Source organism: Notamacropus eugenii, chromosome 1, assembly GCF_028372415.1.
Source record: "Notamacropus eugenii isolate mMacEug1 chromosome 1, mMacEug1.pri_v2, whole genome shotgun sequence".
Taxonomy (NCBI): Eukaryota; Metazoa; Chordata; class Mammalia; order Diprotodontia; family Macropodidae; genus Notamacropus; species Notamacropus eugenii.
This window is the reverse complement of record NC_092872.1, coordinates 209,590,247-209,617,420: the sequence shown is the minus strand read 5'-3', so window position 1 is coordinate 209,617,420 and position 27,174 is coordinate 209,590,247. Positions and strand designations below refer to the sequence as shown.

The 27,174-nt window shown below is 33.3% G+C and overlaps 1 protein-coding gene across 15 annotated transcripts in view; it reads right to left on the bottom strand.

Annotated features, from left to right (window-relative positions):
• Positions 1-27,174, bottom strand: part of EXOC6 (exocyst complex component 6) — a 221,852-nt gene that overhangs the window by 132,141 nt on the left and 62,537 nt on the right. For 14 of the 15 annotated variants that reach the window (XM_072625332.1, XM_072625352.1, XM_072625360.1 and 11 more), the window contains exons 2-7: positions 23,793-23,964; positions 22,477-22,524; positions 22,297-22,387; positions 19,245-19,290; positions 8,910-9,114; positions 3,270-3,425 (exon numbers count right to left, since the gene is read on the bottom strand). In XM_072625332.1, the coding sequence (XP_072481433.1) occupies positions 3,270-3,425; positions 8,910-9,114; positions 19,245-19,290; positions 22,297-22,387; positions 22,477-22,524; positions 23,793-23,964 (718 nt within the window). The remainder of the gene's footprint in view (positions 1-3,269; positions 3,426-8,909; positions 9,115-19,244; positions 19,291-22,296; positions 22,388-22,476; positions 22,525-23,792; positions 23,965-27,174) is intronic. The other variant, XM_072625342.1, reaches the window with a different exon arrangement.

Here is a 27,174-nt window from a genome sequence, read left to right as displayed (position 1 = left end):
CTGCTTAAATCACATGGAAGTCTAAGTCACATGTGGTGGGAAGAGCTTGCTGAACAGGTGGAACAGGAAAGGTGAAGGAGAGCTGGGAGGAAGTTGGTAAGAGCAGTTAGGGCAGAGGAGAGAGGACACAGGCAGGCACAACTAGTCTTATGAGCATGTGTTTGTGGCAAGGTTTGGGAATGATGTGGTCCCCTGAAGTGCTAATGTATACTGACTTCTTGTTTATTATAATGGATATGGCTTTCTGGTGTCTGAATAAATATTTTTCTTCTGTCTTCTATACAGAGAATCTATTATACTTTGCAATTCAGAATTACACTGGCATATTCATAGTCATTGTCGGTACTATGAATATTGCCTTGGTGATACATATGACCAACTCATACAGCTAGTGTCTGAAGCCACATTTGAACTCAGGAAGATGAGTCTTCCTGACTCTAGGCCTGGACTCTCTCTCCACTGTGCCATCTAGTAACTGACAGAACAAATAGTATTATACTCAATTACTGAAGAGGAAACACAGTCTTAGCGAAGTTAAGTAAATTGCTTCAAGGTTATACAACTGATAACATTTGGTGGTAAAGTTACAACTCAAACTATGTAGATCTTTGTCTGAAAATTCAATATTCCTTCTACACCATATTTTCTCACTTAGTAAATGTTGGAAAAAAAGCAGGGAGACAGTACAAATGAGAATCAGATAACAGGAAGGCATGATGACATAAGTACTGTGATCTTAAGCAGAATGTGTAAAGGATGATGTTATTGTTTTCAGTCATCTACAATTCTCTATAACCTCATCTGGGGTTTTCTTGGCAAAGATACTGGAGTGGTTTGCCATTTCCTTCTCCACCTCATTTTACAGATAAGAAAACTGAGGTAAAGAGGGTTAAGTGGCTTGCGTGTCTGAGGCCATATTGGAACTCAAGAAGACTCTCCACTGCACCATCTAGTTGCCCAAAAAAGATGACAGAGTACCTTAAAGTTCATAGATGCAAATACATAACATATTTATTAAATAATGAGGTACTGAAAGAACATGATAAAATTAGTGTGCTTACTCAATCATTCTGGCTACAATTTATAAGAAGCAGCATAGTGTAAGATGGAGTATTAGGCTTGGAGTCAGAGAGATCTGAGTTTGAATACCACAACCAATACTCAGTAGCTATGTAACACTCTAAGTTTCAATTTCTTCATCTATAAAATTAAGACAATAGTACCTGCAGTATTTGCCCCCACAAGGCTAAAGTGCTATACAAATCTTAATTTAAAAATATACGGCAAACTGTGGATAGGATGTTGAAAGCAATAGTAAATAGGAATTATTTAAGTTTGGAAACAAGTTATCCAGGACCTGACCAACGTCTTTTAACAAAAGCATGGAAAAGGAAGGTGGATCCAAAAACCACACATTAGCAACAAGATGCTACTAACACTGAAAAAGATACAAAACAAGATGAAGATTTCAAAAACATTCAGGTGTTCTCTTTTGTCCTGCTAACTTTGAAGTGACAATAGTACCTCTAGGAGCAGAGTTCACTGGAGCTATTGAACTGAAAGAAATATCAGGAGTAGAAAGGTAATGTACTGATGTTCTCACATATAAAAACCATTTAATTCATAGTTGTGAGGGGAACCTGAACAGGACCCACTATATTCAAATTAGGAGTAAATTAAATTGATACTATCAAGTTGTAAGGTATTCAGGATAATGGACAGGACAACCACTTGTATATGCATATATGATAATCTCTCCTCTCCCCCTCTCCCATTCTGCCCTCCTTTTCTTCTTCCCCTAGAAACATCCAAGTATAAGGCTGAGTTACCACACTGGCTCATCAGTGGTAAAAAAAAAAAAAAAAGACAGTAATCATGTACTTTTATTGTTCTTTTTCTCAATTCAAAAATATCTGGGTGCCTATATATCTGGGAATTCTGTGGGATTTCAGAAAAAAGTGTAAGACATAATTATCTGCCCTCAAGTAATTTATAATCCAATTAGGAAGACTAAACTAAGGCACAAGAAATGATTTTTAAAACAACTGAATACAAAATTATGTGGTGATGACAAAATATAAGATTATGCACATATATCTATATATAATTATGTAGTATGTACACAATACAATATATATAATGATGTAAAACATACACATATATAGTATACAGAGAACATCTGCATAATTTTATATATATAAATTACATGTACACATATATACATACATATATACATAATTATGACGACAACGAACTTAAAGAAAGAAGAGATCAGAGTAGGCTGAAGCAATCAGAAAAAATTAATTTCATGTAGAAGATAGGACTTGAGCAACCTCTTGAAGGATAGATGAATAGAGAAGAACAGCACCAACAAAGAAGAATGTAAGAATGGGTATGATATATACAAAAATATTTGGAGCAGATCTTTCTGTGGTGGCAAAGAATTGGAAATTGAGGGGATGCCCATCAATTGGGGAATGGCTGAACAAGCTGTGGTATATGACTATAATGGAATACTGTTGTGCCATAAGAACTGTTAAGCAGGCAAATGGCAGGAAAACCCAGAAAGACTTATATGAACTGAGGCTGAGTGACATGAGCAGAACCCAAGAACACCGCACATAGTAACAGCAACACTTTGATAGACTTAGCTCTTCTCAGCAATGTAAGGATCTAAGACAACTGTAAGAGATTAATGATGGAAAATGCTATCCACATCCAGAGAAAGAACTATGGAATCTGAATGCAGATCAAAGCATACTATTTGCTCTCTTTTTTTGCTTTGTTTCTTCTTTCTCGTGGTTCCTCCCATTGGTTCTAATTCTTCTTTACAACATTACTAATGTGAAAATATGTTTAAAATGAACGTATACGTAGAGACTATATCAGATTGCACACCATCTTGGGGAGGGGGAAAGAGGTAGAGGGGGAGAAAATGTAAAACCTAAAATCTTATGGAAGTGAGTGTTGAAAACTAAAAGTAAATCAATCAATTTTAAAAAAGGAAAAACAGAATAGGCATGATATAAACAAATGGAAGAATTGGAGAATGATCGGACTACAGTGTAGGCATTTGCAAACAGTGAGAAATAAAACTGGTTATTTAGGGTAGGGCCAAATTATTTACAGCCTTCCAATCAAGAAAAAAATTAGACTTGATGCAGTAGGCAAGAGGAAACCATCATGGATTTCTGAACAGAAGACTGACATCCTGCCCATATGTAAAAAGATACTTAACTGCAGATGTGTGAGAAAGGAAATATATTCACCTCCTCCTCATTCTCATCTTCTTCCTCAAATGCATATGTTGATGTTACTTCCTTTCTTTCTTCTGGAATTTCGCCATTAGTTACATACATGGTTCTGCCCATATTTATATTATTTTGCTTCTGAAGAGCAACATAAAAGATTTTCTGTTGCTGAGCCTATTTTAGAAAAAGAAAAATTCATGTTAAAATGTAGGTATTTCAAGTTTCACTAATGGTCCAAATACTTGCAAGTATGTGAATAAATATTCTATTTAATAATGATGATGATAACTAACATTTATATAGTGCTTACTATATGCCAAGCACCATGCTAAGCACTTTACAATTATCTCATTTAATCCTCACATCAACTCTGGGAGGTAGGTGCTATTGTTATCTTCATTTTACATATAAAGAAACTAAGGCAAACAGAGGGTAAGTAATTTCCTCAGGATTACACAGCTAGTAAGTGTCTGAATCTGGAGATAACTCAGGTCTTTCTGACTCCAGGCCCAGTGCTCTACCACCTACCTGTCTTTATTTATACCTTACATGAAGCACTGAGGGCCTCGTTATGGTTCAATCCAACCAAGGATGTATTGACAACAGTTCTAATACTGGCCCCACAGGATGTATTTTGAGAAAGACAGTTGCCCTTCCTGATGACAACTTCAAAGATCAGGTATATCCCAACTTCTCTTAGTAGCCACATATAGCTCAGTAAATCATAAACTGATTAAGTATTTTTTAACTAATTTATATTTTCTGTTTATCAATTCTAACATAGTCAGTACAATGTATTATAAAGAGTATTGAGTTTGGAATCAAAAGGCCTCAGTCTGAATCCTGGCTTCACCACTAGTTGTGTAACTTTGTTGCTTCAGTCATCTGATTATCAGTTTCCACATCCTTAAAAAGGGTATAATATTTCCATGATTCACCTAGCAAAGTTGTTGTAAAGAGCAGATGATATAATGTACACGAAATGCTTTGTAACTATAAAAAGCACTATATGAAAGTGCGTTATTGTTAACAATGTTCCAAAAGTTTAATCCCTCTTATGAAATAATACTTCCTTTTATTTGTGTTAAATATTTAATTTAGGTTCCAACAAGAACTTCATCTTAATATTTCAGGATTCAGTAAACAAGTTCATGTTTATTTAATCTACACCATTTATGATCTTACAAGTATGTCCTCTTATAAGAGCACCACACACACACATTTCCTATCATTCATTCATTCATTCAATAAATGTTACTCGAACACAGTTGTCCCATTCTAGGTCATATAATGACATGTGACTGAGACAAGTCACAATTTTATTACAACTAAATTAAATTTCATATAGAACATAAATAATATTTGCATTCATTAAGCTGTAAATATCCCTATGCCCAAATCCTTCATTTTCTGTAGTAAAAAAGTAATTATACATTTGACTTGCATGAGGTACTTTGGATATCTTATTTGATCAGAAATAGGAAAAAAAATACTGAAAAGGCTGTAATATGAGAAACACAGGAAGGGAAAAGAAGTACTCCCTAATGGGCCCTTGTACAATGGCAACAAGAAAAGGTGTTGAAATCCAACAATAAAACAGGAGAGCCTTAGGTTAAAAAAAAAATAGTAGCTCCTTCCACTCTCATTTTGTCAGAGAAAAATATCTTCTCCTCTAAGTGTCTGGAATCCTAAGCAATAGACAATGAAGGAGGTAATCTCAAAACAGGTTTTGAGATGAGGTTCAAAATTGGAATTTATAAAAGCACTCAGTCCATTCTATAGCCACAGATAAAAGAACCTCTGAATTCTCAACCTGCCACCACCAAATCTTATACATTTGTGTTACCATCTCAATTAGAATCAAAAGTTTTGAGCATACATTTCCTGACAGAGCTTCCCAATGAATGAGATCTCTTAAACTTTGGGTTTCCTTGGATCTCTTCACTGTGCCCTTTGTTTCTTCCACAGCTACATTCTTAGACCTCAAGTCTCTCAATTCAGAGCCTTCTAATCTACTCTGTCTCAAACCATTCTCATTTCTAGCCCATTCACAAATACCCACACCCCTACCTTAACGAGAGGAAACACACTGTACTGGGTCTAGCATTCAAAAAAGAAAAGTTTCACTTAGAGGACAGTAAACTTTTGGGAACTTCTTCTTTTGCCCTAAGTTCTTCTTTCCTAGTCTCATCTACTCTACAGATATCAAAGATAACGTGTCAATAAAGTACTTAATTATTCATAATATATAAAAATTTTGAAATATTTGCCATAATATACCCAAAATAAACCTAAGGATTAACTATAACTGAAGAAATATCACACCTAAAGTATGACCATATACTAAGTATACCAATAAATTGTTAAGTTTTGTTGTTTTCTTAAAATAGTAATATCTAGTAAAGAATTTTGCAAATTAACTTCTCTCCCAATGAAGTCATTAAACAAACATATATCCTTATAAGATTCTAGTAAGAAAAATGCTTTGCAAAGTACTATACAAACAAGAGTAATCATTATTATTATTCATAGAGGGAGAAAATAAAGGAAAGAATGATTTAGGAAACTGATCTATAAACTACATACATTCCTAAAAAGTAATAATAGCAAAATTTCTTATTTTTAAGTCTATTTCTCATTGACATACTCTAAAATTGAAATCATGCAAAAAAAAATACTCAAATAGATTCTTCTTGCTAAAAATTTCTACCTGAGAATCTAACACCAGGATGTGATGAGCTCCAGATGTTTCACCACTAGCTTACTTCCTACTGCTCACCAACAGTTCACTTTTGAGAATCTTAAATTGTGCTACCTTGAAAATAAAAAAATCAACTTTCTACAGGACAGAATTCCAGCTCCTATTTCCACTTAATCCCATATTTAAACAAATTATTAAAACCTAACAGTCAAAATCTTCTAACTGTAAGGATTCAGGTTTGATGTATATAACTGATTATGTATAAAACTAAATAGTTATGTATATAATTAAATAAAATTGAAATTGTAACTAATTATAAAAGGAAGATCACAGGAGTAAAAAAGAGAGACAGCTAGATTTAGAGTCAGAAATACCTGGGTTGAAGGCCTATCTCTGATGCATACTTATTAGCTGTCTGACACTCGAGCAACTCTCTAAGCTATAATTTAAAAAGAAACTGACAATCTACATAAATAGAGGGAAATTTCATATCAGGGAACTCCCTAATGGGTGAAATCACAGGTCCAGACTAAAATAAATAAATGCAAACGAAATATAAATTTTATTATATTGATTTTAACTTGTTAAACATTCAATTTTCAAGTATCTTTCATTTCAAGTGTCTATTAAATGTGATATGGTATTGACAAGCACCTGAACCAGCTAGTCTTGTTTCATCAAAGGAAACTCAAATGATACTCAAAGATATATGAACAACTTTATGCTAACCTTTGTCTACATGGGTTTATTTTACTTCAATGATATGTACAACAATGAAATCCTTCAGAAAGCAACATACAACTGTGTATAATATTTTAAGTCTTTTCTTTTCCTTACCAAGAAAACCCCTCTATTTTTACCCTGATCCCATCCCCTCTTATCTTCTCTAGAAGATTGCCAATCATTTCTTTTCCTCTAGCCTTCAATCTCTGTCTATAGGTTCCTCATACACAAAAAACCCTCCTTTTCTCAGCCAAACTTCTAGAAAAAGCTATCTGTACACTCACTGCTTCCACTTCCCCTCCTCCTGCTTACTCCTCAATCCTCTACAACCTAGCTTAGAGCCTCATTATTCAACTGAAACTGCTCTCTCCAAAGTTACCAAAGTGTTCTTAACTGACAAATCTTATTCCTTTTCTGAGCCCTCATTATTCTTGACCACTCTGATGCATCTGACACTATGGACCAACTCTCTTCCTAGATATTCTCACTCTCTGGGCTTTTATGACACTAGGTCTGTCCTAGTCCTCCTACCTATCCTATTTGACTTCTCAGTCTGCTTAGCTAATTCATCATTCATATCATCTATCCCAGCTATAGATTCTGATTTGGGCCCTCTTTTATTCTCTTTCTATGCTCTCTAATTTGGTTATCTCATCACAGATCTATATATCCAAGCTCATTCTCCCCACATAGGTCCAGTCATAAATCCTCAGCTGCCTGATGGATATTCCAAACTGTATGTCCTGGAGACATCTCAAATTTAACATGCCCAAAAAAGAATACATCATCATTCTGCCAGCCATACAAAAACCTATCCCTCTACTGAACTCTATTTTTCTCAAGAGCATCACTATTGTTTCTGTCACCCAGATTAATAATAACCTTGCCACTATCCTCAACTTCTCACTCTTGCCACCTCACATACCCACTAAGTTGCCAAATTCTACCATTTCTATTTCCACATTTCTTGCATCCAACCTCTTCTTTCTATTCATATAAGCCCTGTCTTGGTTTGGGTCCTCATCACCTTTTGTCTGGAATACTACTATGATTTCCTAATTGCTCTCCCTGCCTCAAACTTCTCCCTAGTCTAAATCATTCTCCCTACCGGTTTCAAAAGATTTTTTCTTAAATGAAGCTAAGACCATGTCACTTCCCAATTCAAACTACAATGGCTCCTTATTACCTGTAAGATAAAATAGCAACTCTTCCATTTATCTTTTAAAGTCACTCACAACTTGGTCCCAATATGTCTTTCAACTTTCATTACAAATTACTCCCATTCGTGCACTCTACAATCCAACCAAACTGGATTCTCTTTGCTCCTCACTCCCAGCATTCCACCTCCCGTCTAAGTGTTTTGCACTGGCCATTACCCACACCTGAAATAAACTTCCTCCTCAACTCTGCTTCATAGACTTCTCATTTCCTTCAAGACAACTCAATCAAAAAAATAAACAAATAAATAATTTTGAAAAAGACAACTCAATCATCACCTTCTATAAGAAACCTTTCCTGATTTTGCCTACTGCTAGAACCCTCCCTAATTAACTTCTATTTTATTCTGCATGTACATTATATACACATATGTACATATGTGTGTATATACACACACACACATACACATATATAAAGTATTTATGTATGGATATATAAGATATAGAGATAAATCTGTATATACTTTATTGTGTGTATATACTTCATAGGCATGTCTCCCCAGACAGAATGTAAGCTTTCTGAGAATAAGAATTGCTTCATTTTTGTTTTTATGCTCCTAGTACTTAGCACAGTACTGGCACATAGTAAGTGTTTAAATGCTTGTTGATTAACCACTTGAGGAACAAATAAAAAACTTTTAAGACTCAGGCCTATGTAAGAAATAAGATAACAAGAATAAGGTTGAGATAAAAGAGCAAGAAATCAGAGCTTACTTTGCAAAACTATTTTTGGCTATAACACCATTTTCAGAAGGTGGTGGGAGATGAGACTATCATAGTAATAACTCTCATAAGAAATAAAGCTTTAGAAAATGAAATAGATTTTTTCTATAATTTATTTAACTATGCAAATATTGAAACTCTTTGGTTTTTCATTTTAAATATAAAATATGAGAATTTTTCCCATCATTAGAGAACAACATTAAAAGCTTCTGTATAGAAAAAAAAAGAAATAAAGCTTTAAAATATCTGACTTTAAATAACGTTAGATGAAAAATATTTCATTATTAATCTCACCTGTTTCATTGCTGTTTCACCTATTTTATTGGAATGTTTTCGAATGCTCTCTAAAAAGTCTTTAAGATCAGACATGGAGATTTCTTTTATGTCCTCCCTGAGTTTTGGAAGATTTTCTATCATTATCTGACAAAACCGGTATTGACTAACCCGAGGAAAATATATATTTTCTAACTGTTCCATAGTTTTTAGAGCAGAGTAGTACCTACAAAGGAAAAAAGGAAGTTCTATGAAACATTATAATTACAAAAACTTTAAAAACAATTCCAAAAAATACATCGAGTCATAACTTATTTTAAAGATAGTTCTTCCTTCTTTACTGGGAAGGGTTCAATAAAATAAGCATTCTTTTCTATTTAGCACACATTACAGTGACCTGCACAATTTCAGAAATGGCTGTTTACAAGGCTAAATCACATAAGTACAGCTTCTTTATTGGTTATCTGATTTATTCATTCATAGCATTATTATCATCAACATAATTTATTTTTATGTAGTACAGTGATTTTTCACACTATTTAATGATTTCAAGTCTTTTCCCTTCCAAATTATGCATGGCATTTTTAAAAATTAAATTAAAATGAACTTTAAAAAAAAAGAATTTCATAATATCTGTACTTAGGTAATTAAGAATAACCCTTGCTGCTGCAAAATAAGGTCTGAGAAACGCTGATGGTGTTTTTTACCTTTCAAATAGCTTTTATGTAAATTACTACATTTTAATTCACTATTTTTGCTTCATAATCAGAAACCATTTTGCCTAAGACAACAAACATAAAATAGGGAGGGCAGATGTTATCGCCTCAATTTTACAGATCAAGAAAGTGAAGCATAGAAAGTTACCTAATTAGGCCAAATTGTACAATTAGTTAGTGGCAGGACTGAGGCAAGAAGCAAAGTTCTATCAGGTCATAGTGTAACATGAGATACACAGGAACATGAGACTTAAGGGCGGGCTAGACTTTTGAAGTCATCTAGTCTAACTTCCTCATTTTACAGATTAGGAAATTAAGTCTCAGAAAAATTTAGTGACTTGTCCAAAGTCACATTGGTAATAAACTGCTTTTCCTAACATGATAAATTTACCATATAAAATTAAAATAATAGTACTAGACTTGTAAGGAAGTGACTTGAAGTAAAATGAGTAGGGTTGATAGGAAGCAAGCTAACCAACTGCCTTGAACAAAATAACTAAAAGTCAATTTCCCTAAAACCAATTCACCTATTGGTCAATTTGTCTAAAACTTTTTGCCTACATTTCATATGTTCAGCAAGAAGAAACTGGCTTGCTTGGAAATGGCTACAGTGTTTTTAACAAATTTTTAGTTTTTACGATCTCCTAGGCACTTTCTTTTGGGTGCTTTTCTCCCCCCTACTTTTCCCAGTTAACTGCCAATTTGTATAATTTAGGTCATTATTTTAAGAATTTTATTTTAGTGCCCTTCACTACTTCTGAAAACGGATTTTTTTTTTCAGCATAATGTGCTTCATCACCTGTCAGAAATCAAGGAGCACAATTCAGCATTGGTCACCTGGAATCATAAATGATCACTGCATTAATAAGAAGTTTTAATTCTTTCAGAATTGTTTGTCTTCACTGTTACTGTATAAATTATTCTTTAGGATCTACTCATTTCACTCTGCATAAATTTCATTCAAATCATCGTAGATTTCCCTGAAAAGTATCCCTTTCATCTTATATCACAATAGTAATCCATTATATTCATATGCTATAATTAGTTCAACTATTCCGCAACTAATGGGCACCCTCTTAGCCACTACAAAAGAAGAGTTGTTACAAATATTTCTGCATATAGGAGCTTTTCATCTTTCTTTGATCTCCTTGTGATATAGGTATAATGCTAGGCCAAAAGTTCTACAGAGTTTGGTCATTTCAGGGAATAATATAATAATACAACATATTATCTTATGTATATAATATAATACAAATATAATATATGATATATAATGTATAAAATAATAATATAACATAGATTGTTTTTCAGAACTGCTATATCAATTCACAGCTCTACCAATAGTAAACATCTGTTTTCCTACAGCTCTGCCAACATTTGTAATTTTTCTTTGTTATCAATTTTGCCAATCTAATGGTGAGAGATAAAATCTCAGACTTGCTCTAATTTATATTACTCTAATTATTAGTGATTTGGAACAGCTTTCCATATGACTGTCAATAACTTAAATTTCTTCCCTTGAGAACTACTTGTTCATATCATTTAATCATTTATTAACTGGGGATGGCTCTTATCTAATACATCTGAATCAATTCCATATATGCTATGTAATTATAACAAAAACTTGCTACAAAGATTTTTTTCTCCAGTTGTTTCCTTTCTAATTTAACTGCATTGGTTTTGTGTTCAAACTTTTTTATCCGTTGTAATCTAAATGTTCATTTTATCACTTGTGATCATTTCTATCATAAACTCTTTTCCTGTCTATAGTTATAAAAGGTGTGTTGTTTCTTGCTCCTCTAATTTGTTTATAATGCAAAATAAACACCTTTCTACCCACTCAGTAATTACCCAAGATCTATCATATCTAACTTCTATAAAACTCTATTCAGATCCTTAATTTCTTTCTTATTTTTTTAAATTAGATGTGCTTTGGTCTAAAAGAGATACACTGAAGTCCCCAACTATTTGTAGTTTTATAATCTATTTCTCCCTGTAAATAATTGACTTTTTCCTTTATCTGTTGTTTGCTGTTTTTCAGTAACATCCAATTCTTTATGACCTTATTTGGTGTTTTCTTGGCAAAGATACTAGAGCAGTATGTCATTTTCATCTTCAGTTCATTTTACAGATGAGGAAACTGAGGCAAACAGGAATAAGTGACTTACCAGGGTCATACAACTAATAAATGTCTGAGACTGGATTTGCGCTCAGAAAGATGAGTCTTCCTAAATTTGGATCTGATATTCTGTCTACTAAATCACCTAGCTGCCTATTCCTTTTAAGTATTGAAATGCTATTCCATTAAGCACTATACGTTTAAGTATTGATATTAATCCATTATCTGTGGTACCTTTCAGCATAATGTAATTTTACTGGTTATATCTTTTAATTAAATCTTTTTTCCTGTAGTCTTGTCTGAGATAGTATTTGTGACCCCTGGGTTTGTTTGAGTTTTTTTTTTTCAGCTGAAGCACAATAAATCTTGCTCCACTCCATTATTTTAATGTTCTGTGAATTTTTGTTTCAAGGGTTTTTCTTAAAAACAACAAATTGGATTCTGCTTTCTAATTCGTTCCGCTATCTTCTTCCATTTCATGGGTGAAGTTATCCCATTTACATTCTTAAGTATGATAATTAATTATGTATTTCTCTCCATTCTATTTGATTATACTTTTTGCTTCCTACCCTCCTCTTTACAAAAAAGGGAGAGGATGAGAAAGATGAGTGCTTAGAACCAGTGCTCTATTCTTGATGCATTCTGCTTCAACTTCCTCCTCCCCATTTTTTCTTCACCCTTTCTTTTACCAAACAACAATCTCAGGTTCCTATTTTTTTTAAGTCCTTCTTCATGATCCATTCTATAGGTTAGAGTTTATTTTGCTTATAACTAAATCTGCCCTCTATTCTCCTCTCTCCTCTATTTAACTGTTTCTCTATTGAGGTGAATATATTTTTACACCAAGCATATGTGTGTAGGTTCTACCTTCCTATGACCAATTCACATGAAAGTGAGATTCAAGGGATTCTCATTCCCTCCACTCCATTTCCTTCTTTCTTGTATAGTCTTTTACACACACACACATACAAACACAAACACACACACACACACACACACACACACACACACCCCTTGATTATGGAGACAGTAGTTTCCCCACTCACCCTTCCCATTTCTTCCCTAATGTACTGCTTTTTCCATTAATTTTCTTCTTTTAAGATAACTGGAACATAACAAAACCACTTCTAGGCTCTCTGTCTTATTTAACCCTCTTTTGTGATTCCTGATGACATTAAGGGATACTTGTATCATATGTTCCTAATAATATAAAAATGTAAATACTTCAGCCTTGTATATCACCTTTCCATTTTTCACTCCTATTTATCTTTTTTATGTTTCTCTTAACTCCTATGTTTGTATTTCAAAGTTTATACTCAGCTTTGGTTTTTTCATAAGGAATGTTTGTAAGTCCTCTTTTTCATTAAAAATCTATTATTTTCCCCTGTAGCATAATAATCCACAGTTTACTGAGTGGTTTGTAAGTCTATATCCTTTGCTTTCTAGAATATTTTATTACAAATCTCTGTTCCTTTGTGATCCTGATTATGGATCCTTTTAATTTCTTGTAATTTCTTGCAATTTTTTTTCTTTAACTAGAAGCTCTGGATCTTTTGCTATAATGTTCCTGGGAGTTTTCATTTTGTAGTTTTTTTCAAGAGGAAACCATTAGATTATTTCTATTTCTACTTTTCTCTTTGGTTTTAAAAGATCTGAGCAGTTTTCTTTTAAGATTTCTTGAAATCTGATGGGATGAAATCATCCTAGGAGAGGATTCCAGGAAGATGGCAGAGTAGGTCAGAAAACTTCTGGCTCTCCAAATTTCCTCCACAAAAAAAAAAAAAAAAAGACAGAACATTGCCGTAGAATAGCAGAAATAAATACAGGGCAAAGCAAATGTCCTCCTAGGACAATTTGGGAAGACCCCAGGAAAGACCCAACCTCCACAGGCAGAAGTTTGGTCCAAGTAAAGTGCAAACACCTCCAGGCTGACTCCAGAATAAACAAACAACAAGCTCTGGAGATAGCTGGATTGAGAGGCAGCCGCAGCCTTCAAAACTTTCCACTCACAAACAGCGTGAGAGTCTGAGTGCTAAGTAGGAGACAATTGAAGGACCTTCCACCGTCAAGGGACACCAAGCACAGTAGTACTGACCAGATGGTGTCCTGGGCTGTGGCTGTGGGGAGAAGGAGATGGTACACACCTAGTGAGTGTAGTAGTGAGGGGCAGGGACTCTGTTGGCTGTGGTCACATGTGGGGGAGCAGAGTTTCAGTTCAGGGCAGAGGACAGTTGTAGTATGCAGTCACTGGAGGGACCACAGGAAGCAAGATCATTTGCAGGAAGAGAAGGTGACCTAGCCATACCAGACCTAAAACTATATTATAAAGCAGCAATCATCGAAACTGTTTTGTACTAAGAAGTTCAGTGGTAGATCAGTGGAATTGGTTAGGTACAAAAGACACAGTAGTCAACGACTATAGTAATCTATTGTCTGATAAAACCAAGGATTCCACTTTCTGACATAAGAACTTACTATTTGACCAAAACTGCAGGGAAAACTAGAAAATAGTACGGCAGAAACTAGGCATAGACTAGCACCTTCCACCACATACCAAATAAAGGTCAAAATGGGTACACAATTTAGACATAAAATTTAGACACACCATAAGCAAATTAGGAGAGCAATGAATAGTTTACCAGTCAGATCTAGGATAAGGGAAGAATTTAAGGCCAAACGAAATAAAGAACATTATGAAATGCAAAATGGATAATTCTAATTACATTAAATTAAAAAGGTTTTGCACAAACAAAGCCAATGCAACCAAGATTAGAAGGGAAGCAGAAAGCTGGGAAACAATTGTTACAGTCAGTGTCTCTGATAAAGGCTTGATTTCTAAAATATATAGAGAACTGAATCACATTAATGAAAATACACGTCATTTCCCAATTGATAAACAACAAATTGATAAATGGTCAAAGGATACAATCAGGTAGTTTTCAGATAAAGAAATTAAAGCTATCTATACTCCTATGTAAAAATAGTCTAAATCACTATTGATTAGAGAAATGCAAATTAAAAGAACTCTGAGATACCACATCACACCTATCAGATTGGCTAATATGACAAAAAAGGAAAATGATAAATGTTGGAAAAGATATGGGAAAATTGGAACACTAATGCATTGCTGGTGGAATTGTGAACTGATCCAACCATTCCAGAAAACAATTTATAACTATGACCAAAGGACTATAAAACTGTGTATACCCTTTGATCCAGCAATACCACTACTAAGGTCTATACCCCAAAGAGATCATAAAAAAGGGGAAAAGACCTACATATACAAAAATATTTATAGCAACTCTTTTTGTGGTGGCAAAAAATTCAAAATTGAGGAGATGCTCATCATTTGAGGAAAGGCTGAACAAGTTGTGATATATGAATGTAATGGAATATCATTCTTGTATAAAAAAGTGATGAGCAGCTTCTCAGAAATGCAAGAATCTAAGACAACTCCAAAAGACTCATGATGGATAATGCTATCCACATCCAGAGAAAGAACAACGGAGTCTGAATGCACACTGAAGCATACTATTTACTCTTTTTTCTTTCTTCTTTCTCATGGTTTCTCCTATTGATTCTAATTCTTCTTTACAACATGACTAATGTGAAAATGTTTAATATGAACTATATGTAAAGCCTATGTCATATTGCACATCATCTTGGGAAACATCAAAGGAAGGAAGGGAGAGAAAATGTAGAACTCAAAATCTTATGGAAGTGAAGGTTGAAAACCAAAAAAATCAATTATTTTTAAAAAGAAATTATAAGCAGGCAGATTTCAGAAAAACCTAGAAAGACTTACATGAATTGATGTGGAATGAAGTGAGCAGAACCAGGAGAACATTGTGCAGTATTAACAGCAACTTTATATGATGATCAACTTTGATAGACTTAGCTCTTCTCAATGATACAATGATCTAACAATTTCAAAAGACTCATGATGGAAAATGCTATCCACATCCAGAGAAAGAATTACGGAGTCTGAATGCAGATCAAAGTATACTATTTTCTTTTTGTTGGTTTTTCTTTTCTGTGGTTTTTCCCTTTTATTCTGATTTTTCTTTGAACATAATGGATAATTACATTAAATTTAAAAGGTTCCAAATGTTTCCCCCTTTCTCCCCTCCCCCCTCTCCAAGATGGCAAGCTATCTGATATAGGATATATATATATAAATATATATATAAACATATTAAACATTTCCACATTAGTCATGTTGTGAAAGAAGAATCAGCTGAAGTCTGCAGCTAACCTAAGCGACCTCAGAAGATAACAGTAAGAAGGACCTGAGGCTTAGAGCATAATTTCTCCTACCTCAGGACTACAATTTGATTATACTAATAGCCACTAAAACCAAAATAAAATAAAAATAAATTTTAAAAATAAGTAAGCAAAGGAGAAAGAACATAACCATAGAGAGTTACTACTATGGGGATAAAAGAGAAGATCTAGGTTCATATTCAGAGGGTGGGGTGGAAGATGATAAAGCAGGGACTCTTGCAGGGGTGAGTAGGTTAAGAAATAGGAGGGCAAGGCAGTGGGTAGAAATAAGGAAGAGAAGTAAGGAAGGATAGGGTAAACAGGGTGAGAATAATAGTGAGGAAAATAGGAAGGAGTAAAATATGCAAGTAACTGTAGCTTAGAATATGAATGAGACAAATCTGCCCATAAAACTGAAATGGATAGCAAATTAAAAATCTGAACTCAATAACTTAGTTATTCTCAATAATACAATGATCCAAGATAGTTCTGTAGGACTTATAATGAAAGGTGTTATCCATCTCCAAAGAAAGAACTGGTAGAGCCTGAATACAGATCAAAGATACTTTTTTTTTATTTTTCTTGGGTTTTTTTCTGTGTTTTCTTTCACAAAATGACTGCCATGGAAATGTGTTTTGCATGACCAAACATGTATAATCTATATCAAACTGCTTGCCCTCTCAGTGGGGAGTGAGGGTGATAGGGGAAGAAAAGATAGAATTTGGAACTCAAAATTTGAAAGAAAAAAAGAACATTAAAGTTGCTTTTACATGCAATTAGGAAAAAATATTAAACAAAAAATTTAAATCCAACAATATAACATGTTGCTTTCAGGAAACATTATAAAAACGAGATACGCACAAAGATAAAATAGAGAGCAATAGAATTTAGTATGTGAAAAAAACAGATAGTAATAATGTTCTCAGACATAATTAAAATCAAAATAGATTGAAACAAACGTGAAAAATAGAGAAACTACACTATGTGTCAGCAATATTATTCAAACTGTTTTATACCATTTAAAATACCTAGACAGTATAAAATATCTGCCAAAACAGACACCAGAACTAAATGAACATAAACATAAAACACTTTTTATACAAATACACTCAGATCTAAATAACTAGGTAAAGCCAATATAATTTTTAAAATGACAATTTTACCTATTTATTCAATGTCATCCCAATTAAATTACTAAAAAATTATTTTACTGAGTTAGAAAAAATAATAACAAAGCTCATTTGGAAAAGGCCAGGAACTTCAAAGAAATCAGAGGGAAAAGATGTAAAGAAAGTAGATTTATCAGTATCAGACCTTAAACTATATTATACGGTGAGAGCACTGATGAAGTATAAAAAGGATAATTTTGATTATTTTAAATTAAAATTTTCATGTATAAATAAAACCTATACAGCCAAGAATAGAAAGAATGCAGAAAATTGGCAGGGGGAACTTTCATAAAAAATCTCTCATAGAGATTGTGACTGGGTTGTAATATTGCTGTGGTGTAGGAAATGAGGAGCTGGCTGATTTAGAAAAACATAGAAAGACTTGGACTTATGAAGCAAGACACTATCTACCTTCAAAGAAACAGGTGACAGGGGGAAATAAGCACAGTATGGTCTTATACATGTGTGTATGAGTGTGTATGTGTGTGTTTATTGATATCTATGAATTTGCATATACGTATATATATGTATATATATACATATACACATTTAATTTTAGCCTTCCTCAAGGTGTGGTGGGGGAGGGAGGGGAAAAAAATAAAAAGTACCCAGCAGAGAACAAAAGAAAACCAACAAAGAAGCAAAGAAAAGTTGGGCAGCTTTGAAAACAATGCTGAGTATTTATTATATAGGTTTTCTTAAAATAGAAATTTATTGTTTTGTATTGAATCCTCTCTTATGGTCTGCTGTGTACATGAAAATGTTTTTTTTTTCTTTTCTCATTTTTTAATTTAAGTTTAAAATAAAGAACTTACCAAAAAAAAAAAAAAGAAATTATCCAATATGATGCATAAGATCTTTTTTTGGCTGGCTTTCAGGTAACATAATGATTCTTAAATTATGTCTTCTACCTGTTTTCCTGGTTGTTTTGCAAATGACAGTTTATATTTTCTTCTGCTTCTTCAGTCTTTTGACTTTGTTTTAATATTTCTGTTGTCTTAGGAAAACATTAGCTTCTAGTTAGTTAATTCTAATTTTCAGAGAATTTGCTGCTTGTTTTGTACTTCTTGTGCCAAAATGCTAATTCTCTTTCCAATTCTTCTATAACACTCATTTCTTTTCCAGTGTTTACCTTTAATACTTTCACATCATTTATAAAAACTTTTTTTTTAATTACTGCAGCATTCTTTCAGGAATTCCAGTTAAACTTATACCCATGCTGGGGTTTTTTTTCCTTTTGAAGATATTTTGAAATTATTCTCTTATTCTTAATTTGTGAGACTCTTTTTTTGTTTGCATATTTTTCCAGTCTACTTTTGGACTTTATATTAGGGCCAGGTTCAGCACACTTCTAGAGGGAATTTGTGAGTTAATCCTGCTGTTGCTTTCTTGGAGTACTGAGTGTTTGTGTTATTCCAAGATCTCAGGGATGCTCAGGCTGGCAATCTGCAAGCTATTTGTGCTCCCTAGGGGGAATCTGATCACTGCCTCTCTCATCTGAGTTGTATGAGTTCCTGACCATGAGTTGCTTTGGCTAAAAAATTCACCTAGTGGCCAACCTTCTGGTGATAAACCTCTCCAAACATACAAGAACTTACACCCTCTTACTTGCTCCATATTAAAAACTTTTACAGTTTACTAAAACCTATGTGAGCTTGTGTTTCACTGACATATCCTTCAAAAGTTAAGATCACCTCCATAGCACCATAAGGACTAAAGTTACAACACAGTTTAGTGAAAGACTTAATTTTATTAACTGGCCTAATCTGTATCATTTTTCATTCTTGATCAGTTATATGTGTGTTAATTTTATGAACAGTATTAGCTCTCAGATTACAAACTAATAAAAGCAAGGGATTAAATCTATGCAAATTAATCTCTACTATGTCTTAGCACAGATCAATATATAACAAGGTTGGGGTTTTTTTAATGATGATGATTAGCACACATAAATAAAACAAATAATGGTGAAAAGCAGAAAGAGAATTCCATACATGACAAGTCAATGCTATTTTTCTCCAATCCTTCAGTTGAAAAAAAAACCCAAGTTAGTGTATTAAATTAAAAATAAACATAAAACTCCACTCACCTTTTTGCATTCATCTGTTCTTTTAGCTTACTGTACATTTCCAAGACTATTAAAACAAAATTAAATTACTATAACACATTTTGGTTTAAAAATAATACTTTAAGAAATTAAAACTATAATATGTAGCCAGGGACCAAAAAGATGAATACCTAAAACACACATGTCTCATTTCAACCACTGTTTAATCTTATTCTTTTTAAAGTAAAATTCTAAGATTCTACATAAACAAAATTGGTGTTTGAATTTCAATATACCCATGTTGCACAACAGAGATCTAGATTAATATCTATCTTCTAACATCTGTAACCAAGGTTTGATAACCTTCTTAAACTAAGAAAAAATTATTCTTTACAATAAAAGTGTAAATAAAACCTCAATTCATTAATTCATTATTTATTAATTATAACATTTTGTATATGCCAATTACATAATATAGTAACATATAATTAATCATTGATATTACTGATTGATATTAATATTATTATTCATTGATTAAATTATATCCCTACTATGGATCAACACAAATATAATCTTATAAACTAACAAGTTTTTAAAAATCAATTCATAAAATTCTACTAAGTACAGTGAAAGATGTATTCCAAAATCCATTAAAAATAGGAAAATCTACGACATTTACAGCAGATTATATGAATTGTATTAAAAGGCTGATTTTAAAATGAAGTTTATTCTTTTCTATCATTAAAGACATAGGATTGTTAATTATCTGCTATAATTTTCACAGGGTTCAGTAAAAGGATATAGTGTTAACAATATAGTATTACAAATATTTTAGGAAATCATATAAATAACTATTCATCCAAATGCCTAATTAGAATTCCAAAATATTCCAAGTAATTGACGAAGTGGTTACTGAGCAGCAGGAACTCTTATGGACCAAGTAAACAGTGTTTCCAAAACCAACAGCTGTGCTAGTCCTAAGTTTAGGAGAAATCTTGCTTGCTGGCCTCAATACTAAAAAGTGGTATAGGAATCACATTGCTGATTCCCTGTTTATGGTTCCAGCTTAGTGGCTAAAATAAGAGGGGCACCCTGCTCATTCACATCCAAAAAGTTGTTCCTTGGACTGAGATTGGCAATAGCAGTATTAGTACTGAATTTTGTTTCCCTTCATTCTTCCACCTCTCCCTCCTGTAGGCCACTTTAGTACTACAATAAGTCTAATACAACAATTCCCTCATTATCCAACTTTTCAGGTTTATATCTAGAGGCAGTAAGATTGTACAATAAATAAGAAATAGAACTGTGTAGTAAGGAAGATGTGATTTCAAATTCAGTCTCAGACAGACACTTAACCTCTGTCAGTATCAGTTTCTGCATCTGTAAAATGAGGAAAATAACACCACCTACTTCCTAGGGCTGTTGTTAGGATACAATGAAATCACATTTGTAAAGCACTCAGAAAACTTTAAAGTGCTATATAAATGCTAACTATTATTATTATCATTATTACCAACCATACAACTAGGCATCTGCGCTTTTAAGAAACCTGCCAGTATGACTCTTGCAATTTATCTGATGATGTCAGGATGTTATTTTCAAAAGATAGCATTAATGATCCAACAGGTCATTTTGGCAGTTTTTTTTTAAATCCCAAAAATCTAGCTTGAAACCAAAAACCATATTCTCACAGCCAAAAAGTTAATCTTCCAAAGCAACGTAACCTAAATTAAAAAGAATAGCTCAGAAGGATCTAGAAATCCTTCTTATCATTTGGAAGAAAGAAGTAACTTTTCTCTTGGTCAATAAAATGTGTTAACAAATTTTCTCTTCTGTTTTACATAACTAACTATTTTTAATAAGCCTCCATTTAAGAAAATATATTGAACCATGGGACATGGACCATGGATAAGAATCCACAGTGTGAATTTGCAATCTACATAGCTAGTCATAATATGCACGGTTGAAAAGAATACTCACAGATCCATTTGGCTATTAGATTCCTGAACCCCTCCCAAGTGCCTAAGTTAAGGTTAAAGTTACTCTTTGGTATACATTAGAAAGGCAAAGCAAGATTTTCAGACCACTGAAATATACCCTATAAATGGGACTTATAAATACTACTTCTTGGTAGTATTCTCAGTATTTTCAGATCACAGTCAAGATTTAGTGTTCTAAAAGATTCAACGTCTCCCACGGGGACATATCAATATCACTTGGGCACTGGAGAAATTTTTGGTCTAATATCTTAAAAAATATAATGTCAGATATTCATGCAATAGGTTAAGAATTACCAAGTGCTTTTCACAAATCATTTCATTTGATCCTCATACTAACTGTGTAGATTAGGCAGGATAGACATTTTTCCCATTTCACATTTAAGAGAAGTGAAGCTCAAAGGGGCTAAGATTTGCCCACTATCACACAGTGGTAGGGCTACAATGTTTAACACAGGTCATTGCAATCCAGATCTGGAGCTCCTTCTACACAGGAGAGTTGTTAATTCTTTTTCATGATTTCAATTATAGTCAACCTATGATTTTGTCAATGAACAGAAGGAAGCATTGAATCAGGTAATAAATTTTTAAAAAGACTAATTCTCCTTGCCCTATACTTCTTTTACAAAGCAATACTTGAGGCTCCAAAACAGGAAATCAAATAACTCATGGTTCTATAAAAAATGTTATGAAAGAATTTCAGAGTGAAGGAGGAGGGAAACAGAACTCAAGTATTTTTTGATGCTTCTTCACCTTTTCTTTCAAGCCCTGTTGGGAAGACAAAGGCTTAAGAAAAGAAATTCACAAATGCATATTTCTCATCCTTCCTCCCTCGGAAAACAGAGATGGAGGTCACTATAAGGAACAAAGGGACTTTGGGATATTAATGAAATAGATAATCAAACAAAGGCTTTGTAAAACAGCTAGGAAAATGGTGAAAAATCAAGGAGAATAATGGTAACATGGGGATAGTTATGGGGCTGTGTTGGGATAACTGCCAGATAATCTGTAATTTAAATTATAGAGGTGAATGACTAGATTTCAGCGTTTAATTACTATGCTATCAAGACAAACATAATAAAGATAATGTTACTCACCTGGGAGACAACACTGCAATTTTTCTACTACAGTTGTAATATTTCTCTGTTGAATTCTACATCGAATGATGTCTTCTGTTTGAGCTATCACCTTGGATATGAAAAAGTTCACATTTTAAAATAACAATTCAAATAAACTCCATCTACTCACTACACATAAAGAAGTCACCAAAAACTCACATCTTTTCCAGCGTCTTGAAGCTTGCTGTTGGTATCAGTAACTTGGACCTTAAAAATAATTTCACCTTTGTTAGAAAAATAAGCACATATTGCCCTGATTTAACTGCTCACCCTTGTAATCAGATCATGCTTCTTGACAAATTTAGAACAAAGGAATTCAAATTAACTCTACAGCTTGAACTTGAACTTTTTATTGCAAAGGGCTTTTGTTAACTTCAATTACTTATGACAGTTCTTTTTAACAGATTCTGTGGCAAACTTCTCAAATTTACTCAGGATTTTTGAACTTTACTTGTTTCTCTAAGTCTGTCAAACAATTCAAATCAGTGGCCCAATTGACCACTGGTCCCTTTTTGATAACTTCAATGAGCTCTATGTGCCATTCATTGTCTGTGGGAAATGATGATTGCATTTTATGGTAATTAAACATTCATACTTTGCTGAATGCAAACACTGGGTGGTTGATTAACATTAAATGTACAAATCTTCAATCCATAGCAACATTTTAATACTGCAGGTGCAAGCAAAGCTCAACTTCAGATTTTCCCACATATTAAGTGACTCATTAGGTCATCATAGCAAGGAAGCACATTCTGGTTTATTAAAAATCTCATTAATTTCTAAACAAAAATGCTCAGTGGCCTCACTGATGTTTTATTTGGTCTCTTGTTATCTGAATATCCTTTAAAAAAACAGTTTTCTAATCATAACCCTTGGTAAATTAGGGTTATTCCATCTGCCATGTTTTCAAATGTAAAGGATGCTTTAAAAAGCATTTGTTAAAAAGTATTTAGTATCCTGACTGAAAAAAGTATCTATTTTTTAATAATCTGAGAAATATAGAGCAGGAATTGAAAAAACTTTTTAAAGGAAAACATGAATCTCTATAAAAGCTCATTTTCAAATAATATGGAGGATTTTATGCTTATATTATTTTAATTAAATTTTTTAAATTGCTCATCAATTTTAGAAATTTTTAAAAGTCAAACTATAAATTGGGTTTTCAAATACATTGTTTTTAAAAGCCTCCATAAGCTCCTTCAAGGAAAGAAAGCCTATTAAGTCAATGTATTACTAGCTATCCAAAAAGGGGGGTGAGGGGGAAGAGAAGGGGAAGAAATGGATGGATAAGTTCAGTCATTAGCATGACAACTGTGTTAATAGAGCAGAAAGAATATCCCCCAAAATATATACTAACTCACTTCTATGACAGGATCTCATTCAGTACCGATGTGTGCACATGCAACATGAACTAAATTAATATTCTAATAACTTACTGAGAACAAATATAAGTATAATTCTAACTGGGTTCTTACCTTGAGTTTTTCTGCATCAGTTCTTACTTTAAGGAGTTCTGTAATAGCATCTACAAAACCCTGATGATGAAAATTACACATCTTTTCAATTTCTTTATCATGATTGCGGATACAAGTGTCTAGTTTTTCCATGAATTTCTGGTGTGCATTTGGTTGGTCATCATATATAGACCTGTATATATTTAAAAGAAAAATTAAAATTATTTCCATCTTGCCAAGTTCTCTTTTAATAGTCTGTAGCTATGCTACTGCTAAGAACTTTACCAAATGTCTAGATTTTTTTCAGATAATTTATTTAAATTTAGTGTTATAACACTATATTTTAAAATATGCTAAGTCCCTGGAATTTTCAATAAGTGGGTAATTTAAAATATCCAGCCCTGTTTTTTAGCTATCTACATTAAAAGTCACGATTCAGTTATTTCTCTTTCATAAAGCAGAAATAAAAGAATAAGATTCCCTTTCTATAATGTCAGACCTCCCTTTTCTTTCAACTAATTAAGTCTGAAGACATATACTTGTAAATACTGGGTGGAGCATCTTTTGTGAAAAGTATCATAATTCCATTAATACCTTTTCTATTAGATATCATTTAGTAAAATATATGTGAGAATATGGTACCCTAAAATAAAAAGAAAAAAAAAAGCTAAATTCCCTCAGTGCTATGAAAATTATTATCCTGCAGCATGCAAGAATGCCATGATAATAACTTGCCATGTGTTATCTTAGAAACTAGCCTTTCCTAAACCTTAAAACTGATTTTCAAAAATATCATTATATATACCTTTGAAGTATACAAGTTTGCATACTATCTGGCCTCACAAGAACTGTACTGATATTGGAAATAGTAGTACAATTAAACATAAAGTACACTTAAACATAAAAGTAGTACAGTTAAACATAAAGAGAGAAAGGTTGCCTAAGTTAGGTGAGGAGCACATTTTACTGCAAATGTACAGCTCTACAGGCTAGCTAATGCTGAACAAAGTTGTAGATAGCTCTAATATCTTTGATCATTTAGAAATTATGGAAAAGTGACATGCCAGAAGAATAGAAATAGCAACATGCCCCTGGTTTTTAAAAAGTGGAGTAGAGTAGATCCTGAAACAGGTAAGCCTTAATATCATGAGCCGAATTATCATGACCAATTGTTCTTTTAATCATCAAAGCTTGAGACCAATGTTCTGGTGCTGTGTCTCTCCACATTTAAATCATCCTCCTACAACAGACACAGTCTGCCACTGGGGTCTTACAGGAGCCGTTCCAGCTTGACACAATCAGTCAAAGCCTATGCTCTGCTGACATAGCTCCTGAAAACAAAGAGATACTTCCACATCAAGATAAAGCAATAGAAGAGGAATTAAATGGAAAACAATGTCAAATCCAACTATCAATCATTCTGGAATGAGTTACTTCATTCCAGATTGTCTGGTGATCATTTTTTTAAAATACAGCGATTATTATTATGATTTATTAATAACAAGTCACCACAAACTAACCTGAATAGGGTTTCAAGGGTGGTCAATCAAAGGAATGCAGCAACAGCAACAGCACATCATACATCTAACTTTCAGCAAATTAAATGAGAAGCAAAATCACCCATAGCATCATTATGGATAAAATAGTAAGATTGGCACTGCACATATGATTTCACCGATAAGGAAACTTCCTCTACCAATGCTGGTTGATAATAACTTGCAATGTGTAATCTTAGAAACTAGCCTGGAACACTGAAAAGTTAAATGATTTACCCAGAATCATCAAAAGTGAACCTTGAACATAGATCTTCCACAATTCTCTATACATTATACTACAATGTTTAATGGGCTAGATGAAAACTGGCACTCAAAGTCAATTAATGTTTGCCTGATGACCCTCCACTAAAGATTCCCAAGTGGCAACACAGTTCTGTTTCTGTCCTGTTTAAGAATTTGAACTGTAGATGTAGAAGGGACACTTTCAAATTTGTAGTTACCAACAAAAATACAAAATGGTACAGGACCAAGAATAAAATCCCTTGGCAATGTAATTGAAACCCTCTTCCTGTTGACATTGATCTATTAATCAAATATTTTGCTGATTAAATTAATAAATGAACCACTGAGAATTGATTATAAAAATACTCAATCATCCAATAAAGAACACATAATTTATATTTTTGTAATACCATTCTCTTTTCAAAATGCCTTTCTCTCATTATACAGATGAGTCAAGTCAACAAGCATTTAAGTGCCTACTATGTGCCAGCCACTGTGGTAGGTGCTGGGGATATAAAGAAAGGCAAAAGACAGTCTCTCAAGGAGTTCAATCTAAGGAGGAAGAGAGCATGCAAACAACTACATACAAACAAGATATATTTAGGATAAAGTGAAAATAATCAACAATGGGAAAGCACTCACAGGTAGCTTCTACTTTTAACCAATTATTTTTGCTAACAAGGGTGCCAAACTCAATTGTTTCTATAGGCTAAGGGAGAACTGAGTGCTGGTAATACCTCAGAATTCTAATGCCTTGAGGCTGAGCTCCAGTTACTCTGACCTAGTTATGAGTCTAGTTATGGTAAACTACAGAAATGGAAATGATGTGTACCATGAGTCACGACCACACTATTAGGCAATCTTGCTTAAATTTTTCAGAAAATATCCTTTAGAGAGATTCATCTGGCAATTGGTCAAAAAGCATTGTTTCAAAACAAAATTTATAAATAAAAATAAAGACACAGTTAGTGACTAAGGACTAAAAACTAAGTCTCTTAACAGTTAGCCTAGTCTTCTTTCCACCATTAACACAAATAATATTTTGAAACAGCTAAACGTGCTACACGTGCAGTCCCTATTATCAAAACCTTTCCCTTAACATACTGCTTCCAAAACCAGTTTTTCCTGATGCTACTCTGACCCCCTGATTACACACTACATCCAAAGAAAAACAGTAAGTTACTGAAAGGAATGGAAACATAAAAGTCTACTTACTGTTATAGCAGGGTTTGGTGACATCATTAAACACTATTAAAAATTATTCTTGGTTGGGGCAACATTATATATATGTACATATGTGTGTGTTTATTCATAAATACAGCAAATACACATGCATATACATACACATACAGGATATGCCTATATTAATTTTTACCACCATTCAACCCAAACACAACTAAAATGTGAACATCTTAAAACAACTTGGAGAATGCCAGATCTACACCACGCCAGAAAAAGATGGGGGAGGCATTGAACTTATTAAGCTTATATAAGCTTAATTCATTACCCCAAAAGACAGATGGATATGGATGACTGAAAACTTGTTCACTCACGGAACTCAGTGAAGGGTAGATGAAAAGTCAAAACTCCAAATGCTAATATGCAAAGATGTTGGATTAGTGCTT